The 6404-nt window shown below is 50.6% G+C and overlaps 1 protein-coding gene across 1 annotated transcript; it reads right to left on the minus strand.

Moving 5' to 3' along the window:
- Positions 1 to 975: 975 nt before the first annotated feature.
- On the minus strand, positions 976 to 5221 carry C1QC (complement component 1, q subcomponent, C chain). Its single transcript, XM_006883666.1, has 2 exons — positions 5047 to 5221; positions 976 to 1532 (listed from the first exon to the last, which is right to left on the minus strand). Exons 1-2 carry the CDS (start codon positions 5219 to 5221, stop codon positions 976 to 978), a joined length of 732 nt encoding a protein of 243 aa, XP_006883728.1.
- Between the last annotated feature and the right edge of the window lie 1183 nt (positions 5222 to 6404).

Here is a 6404-nt window from a genome sequence, read left to right on the forward strand (position 1 = left end):
AGACACAGCACGTAATGCCTGCTGCATGGTGAATGTTCAATAAGTGTTAGCTGTTACAATTTTCAGTCACTCACGCACGTTCTGTGCATGCACTCACCCATTCATTCACCCACTTCTTCACCCACCCCATCTACTCAGCACAAATTCGTTGCTGCCTCAAGATGCTCTACTGATCACCCCCCTTCCCCTGGGACAAACCAGGCCTCTGCCTATAGAGGCCATTTTGACTCTTAATTACCTCATTTACATCTACTTTGTGGGGTTTTCAATGGCTGATTTTCTGGAGGAGGTTGCCAGACCTTACTTCCAAAGTGCTGTGATGAAGGTTTGAACCACCAACCTTTTAGTAGCAGTGAGCATGTTAACTACACCAAAGTGCTCCCCATATTCAACATGGGGAATAAATAACACAGTCATTTGCCCGTTTGCACAGATACCTGTCATGTCATGACAGCAGTGCCTCTCACCAAAGTAAGTGACAAGAGATGGCCTCCTGGGGACATCTTGTGGGTCCTGACCACACTTGGGCATCTCTCCCATCAGACCAGATGGTGCCGAATACTTTTTTTACCATTAGCCAGGCTTCAGTCAGCACCGGTGACATCTCTGTCTGAGACTAGGGCCCAGGGGCAGCTGTGATTAGTGTAGAGTTGAAGAGGAGGTCACCCATTCCAAGGGGGACAGAGGAAGCTGAGTCATGCCCACCACACATTCAATTATTTATTTAGACAATTCCCTACCTCTGTCAAGACTTGGGAGGGAGGAAAAAAAAGAGACAACACCAAAAAGTTTTGGTTAAGGTATCAAAGGAATGGGACAAACAATGGTTCGTAGAGGCAATCCAAGGAAGGAAGAGATGCAGGGGGTGGGGCAGTCAGGGAAGGCTTCCTGGTCCCTCAGGTGAGCCTGGCCAGGGCTGGGCCGCCCAATCTGGCTGGTCCATGCTGGGAAGGTGTGGGAGGTGGGGCCGCCCACCTAGTCGGGAAAGAGCAGGAAGCCGGAGAAGACGCTGTCTGAGCCCTCGGTGCCCACCATGCCGTTGTAGTCGTTGACAGCCAGCCACACCTCGTCGTTCACCTGCAGCCGCAGCAGCACACCGCCTGAGCTGACCTGATTGGTGTTGGCCATGTGCTCACAGAAGGTGGTCACCCTGACGCCACTATGGTACAAAAGCACGCACAGGTTGGACGTCTGCGATGTGTGATAGACGAAGTAGTAGAGGCCGGGGACTTTGCAGGTGAACTTGCCAGAGCTCGTGTTGTAGTGACCCTGCGGGTTGGTGATGACTGTGTTGAACTTGACCAGGTTGTTGGGTGTTGGGTACTGGATTGTCTGCCTTGTCACTGTGAACACAGACTGGTGCTTCTGCTTGTATCGACCCTCCTCGCCTGGCTCTCCAGGGGGGCCTGGGATGCCTGGGATCCCTGGAATCCCAGAGGCCCCTATGGGACCATTTTTCCCAGGATGACCAGGTGTGCCAGGTTCTCCTTTCTGGCCCTTGGGTCCTTGTGTACCAGGGATAGCTGGGATTCCTGGGAAGAGAACAGGAAGGAAGGAAGTGATGGGGCCAGAAACAGGTACAAGGGCTCTGGGGATGTCCTCAGGGGACACTAACAGTGTTTGGTCTCTGAAAGTCCTTTCTCCAGATGGCATATCGATCTGGGAGCACTGTGCAGGGAGTCAGACTGTCAGAGTGGAGGGAAATCCACATTCAAAGCCTGCCTCTCCGTGTACTCACGCTCTGGCCTCGGTTAAGGTATCCCTGGCTTTTGCTTGCAATTTCTATAACCATGGGGTGAGAGGGCAGGTCCTGTGGCATCAGTGACGGCAGAGGACTATTTGTGACTGACATGGGGCCTGCATGTACCTTCTAATTGGCAGGCCCATGTGATTCTTTTGTTTTTTAAAAATTTAGATTCTATCCCTAACAAAATGTAAAAATTGAGGGGAGCTCTGGTGGCCTAGTGGCAAGGAGCTGCAACTACAATCCCAGAGGCAAACAGTTCGAATCCACCAGATGCTTTGCCGGGGAAGGAGGGACAATCTCCTCCTGTACCAGTCAGATCTGATTTGACGGTATATGCACACAAAAATAATAAAATTTTTTAAAAAATGTAAAAATTGCCCTGTTGTCCATCTTGACACAAACATTATTTAGATTTTCTGGGAAGTTCATGAAGCTTCTTTCACTTCAGACCCCTTTGCTGATTCGGCCCTGCTAATGCCCTTTGCCTAATTTTAATTTTGTATTTAGAATGTTGTTTCAACTATTCATTATTTTTTAAATTCTTAGAAGCAAAGAAGTTGAACAAAATGTATGGAAAAATAACATGTACATACCCTTCACATAGCTTTCCACCGTGGTGCATTTATGTAACCAAAGGTCAGTATAAGAATTAGGAACTTGACATTGACTCAATTCACTGATCTTTTTTGCGTGTGTGTGTGTGTGTGTGATTCTAGGTTAATTTTGTCAAATTTGTAATCACCACCATAATCAAGTGTATTTATAATTTTGTATTCTGTTTCGTGAAGAGGTCCTATAACATTTTGGAAACTTCAGAGTCCCCCCCCCCCCCTTTGTATCCATTCCTGAGATCAGGCCACACGAGGCTGTCACTTAAACAGGGCATCCACTGGCTGGACCCAAGTGTTGGCTGCCCTGCCCCCAGCCAACTCAGCCCCCCTCAGCCCTGAGCTGCCCTCATTCAGCAACCCCATGTTGCAGAAGAGGAAACCAAGGCCAGAGATATGCCCAGGGCCACACAGCCAGAACAAAGTACAGTTCAAGACTTGGATTAAGTCTTGAAACTTGCTATACAGCCATGACCACCCAAACATCTGTAGAAATTAATCTCTTGTCTTGCTCGCAAACCACTGCTGTTGGGTCAATTCTGACTTGGGTGACCTCATAGACTCAGGGTGGAATGGTGCTCCACATAGTTTTCAATGGCAGATTTTTCAGAAGTAGATCGCCAGGTCTTACTTCCGTTGTACCTCTTGGTGGACTTCAATTGTCGACTTTTTGGCTAATAACTGAACACTAAACTCTGCACCACTCAAGGATTCCATTTTTTATGATCTGAAGATGTCTCTCTCTTCCAGGAAGTCCTCCCTGATTACCTCCTTCTACTACCTCTGGCTGAGTTCTTCTTGCCCTGAGCCTTTAGAGCGCTGTCCGTGCCGACCTCTGTACGATCCTAGGGGGCTTCTTACCCTTTTAGCTCCTCACATCTCTGTGGTCAGGGCCAGAGGCTCAGAGGCTTAGGAATGTGGGACCAAGACCCAGAAGGCCCTGGCTTCAGGTTACGTGGTCTTGGCCCAGGAGTCTGTTTGCTAAGTTGAAATCACAGTGACATAACTGATGCCTGAGCTGCTCCGGGAGGGAGAGGAGACAATGCCCCAAAGCGGAAGCCCTGCACAGGGTGCAGACACCTGGAAGCCAGTGTTCACACTATGGGCTCCGTTAGGATTACTGCCTGGGCCACATTCTTCCAAACATCTTCATGAATCCCACTGTGAGATTTCTGCTTGTGTCTTGCTTAGCACCAGGGAAGGTGGCCTGAGAGGCAGTGGAGAGTAGGGTTAAGAGCTTTCCGGTTGAGCAGTATCTGAAAGGATTCTGCTGTGTGGCTTTAAGCATATTGATCAGCATCTCAGAACCCTAGGTTTGACGTGTAAAAGGGAAGCAAACCTTCCATCTTCAAAGAAGTTTTGGTGCTATGTTCTCATTTGCGTCATGGAGACGTTCCTCTCTCCTGTCAGGTAGCAGTACGGAGCCTTTGCAGGAGTGCTGGACACACAGACCTGGGCATGCAGTTACCACAGCCACTTGGTCAAGGAGCTGCCCAGAGGCAGCTGGACCTACAGGGTCTAGAACACAGAATCATCCGGTGGGAGGGGAGCTCACATTGCTAACATTCTCCTTCACCTCAGGGAGGAAAGATAATGATGGGGAAATTTCTTATGTAATTCTCTACTGGCTTCTCTCCCCTCTGCTTCTACCATCTCCCGATCAGCTGTCCCCGGGCCATGCCCCAGCCTCTTCCATGCCAGCTCTAGAACTCCATGTTCACACTTCACAGCCACCCATTCATACTCTCAGCCCTAGGTGTGCCTGTGAATCTCTGCCATTAGATTCCATGGCTACAGCCCTGAGTCTCACTCCCCATTCCTCCAAATCTCTGGAATTCTGCACCAAGAGATGAGTCCAGCAGTCTGATGTTGTGATAGGTACAACAATAATGGCAATAGATATAACAATAATGACAATAGCTTGTAACTTACAAGAGCCCTGCCTGGTGCTTATATTAAATGCATGTTTTAGATTTAAACTGCCTTAAGCCTCTGAACACCCCTGTGAAGCAGGTTGTACTATCTCCCCATTTTACAGATGAAGAAACTGAGGCAGTGCCAGGTTAATTAACTTGTGCAGACACTCGTGCATAGCTGGGGGATGGTGAAGTTAGCCTCCAACCCAAGCAGTCTGCGCATGGTCTATCCCCTTTGGATGTCTTTGTGGCAGGCAAGTTGTGGAAGAACTCCATGTGGTAAATTAATAGAGAGCGCTTTAAAACTTAAGACTTTCACATACATCACCTCATGGGGAAAACACTGCGACTTCTGGGGCAGGCACTTTTATTCTTTTATCAGATGAGAAGCTCTGGTGGCTTAGTGATTAAGAAATTCAGGTGCTAACAGAAAGCATGGTGGTTTGCACCTGCCCCCTGTTCCACGGGAGAAGGCTGTGACCGCCGGCTCTGTAAAGATTCACAGGCTTGGGAATCCTGTGGGACAGGTTTACTCTATCCTAAGGGGTCACTATGTGTCAAAATTGACTTGACGATCATAAATATTTTCAGTTGGGGACACTGAGGACCAAAAAGGTGAATGGGGCCCAAAGTCACCATGGCTATCAGGAGAGGGGCTCAGGCTCAGCCCTGGGAGCAGATGTGGTGGGAGGGGTGGCATTTCCTGCCATCTAGTGGCTGCCCTCCCCCTAGAAATTCCAGCACTCCTCCCTTCCCCACAGGGCAGCAGACTTACCTGGCTCCCCCTTGGGCCCTTGGAGCCCATCATGCCCGTCCTTCCCTGGAGCCCCTGGCAGACCCGGCATCCCCGGGATCCCATAGCAGCTCATGCTGGTCTGGCCCCTGAGTGGCAGTGGCAGCAGGAGCAGCAGTAGGGTAAGTCCAAGGGTGTTCTGGGTCCTGAACCCCATGTCTGTCCTGGGAAGGAGCTGGGTGGAAGAAGATGGAGTTGGAAGTTGCCCCCTTCCAGCCTTCCACCTCTCCTCTTATCGTCATTTCCCAGGGTCAGTCCTTGCAGCCCCAAAGCCTCCCTCCCTCCAGACCCCAGGTCTCCCAGGAGGTAGGGTCGCTCTCTCTCCTGCAGGAGGCAGGCTTTCCTAGAGCCCAATTTCAGGAAGGCTGTGCAGGGACAGGACGGCCCTGTATTCTCGCCTGGGCAGGGCTGGGCTTACCTGGAGGAGGGAGGCTCTGGCCACAGAGATGTCTTCGAATCTGCCTCTCCTGGCAGGAGGACTCTGTGTTGCAGTGACTGCCAAGTTTGCTGGGCCCCCTCCCCTCCTCCTGCCTTCCTCTCCTCCCCCCAGTCCCACATCCCCTTTCCCATTTTCCCTGACATGACACTTTCCTTTGGGTGCTGAGCCAGACTGACCACAGGAACACCCTGTACTCCTTCTGCCGGTCATGGGGGTATAAAATAAGGAAGCATCCTGAACCCTGACATCTGGTTGAGGGTGGGAGTGTGTGTGAAGACACAGCCTCCTGGACACAGACTTCCCCACTGTCAAGTTCAGCCCGTCTCATGCCAACTGTTGTATGTCAGCGATCACTCTAGAAGGAAGGTAGAACCTGGTCCCTTTACATATGAGAAAACTAAGCCGTTCCAACTCATTGACCATGAGAGAAGGCTCGGGGCGGGGGGGCAGAAACTTTCTCCCAAAGTCACACAGGGACACTTTGTATCCAAAGCCTCCCTTAGACCCTTCTTCTCAGATGCCCCCAGAAACGAACCTTGTATGCACTTGTGGCTGGCCCTGTTCTAGACGCTTCCCATTCCCTCAGTCTATTTGACACACTTGAGGGTATGCATCCAGGATGGGCAAGCTTTGACAGCAGGCTGCCACTGCAGAGGACAAACCACCGTGGCCTTTGGTTCTCTTTCCAGTCCTGCCACTCCCTTGTTCCAGGCCTCTGGCCTCAGTTTTCCCATCTGTGTACTGGGAATCCTTGGCAGAGTGTTCACGCCTCCTCCTTTGTTGAGACCCTTGCTTTCCCCATCCACCTTTCCTGCTACCACCCTGGGAATCCATTGTCTTTGTTCTTGCCTGGTGACAGGTTATTGGGAAAGGGGAATGAAGACTGGAAGAGCTGTGAGTG

Source organism: Elephantulus edwardii, unplaced genomic scaffold, assembly GCF_000299155.1.
Source record: "Elephantulus edwardii isolate Elephantulus edwardi_28Jun2011 unplaced genomic scaffold, EleEdw1.0 scaffold00028, whole genome shotgun sequence".
Classification (NCBI taxonomy): domain Eukaryota; kingdom Metazoa; phylum Chordata; class Mammalia; order Macroscelidea; family Macroscelididae; genus Elephantulus; species Elephantulus edwardii.

Bases quoted from the DNA above. Each gene is read 5' to 3' on its own strand.
- C1QC (XM_006883666.1), bottom strand. From the start codon at position 5,221: ATGGGGTTCAGGACCCAGAACACCCTTGGACTTACCCTACTGCTGCTC. The intron at 1,533-5,046 runs GTAAGTCTGCTG...TTCTCTTCCCAG, and splicing joins AGGGCCCAAGGGGGAGCCAG to GAATCCCAGCTATCCCTGGT.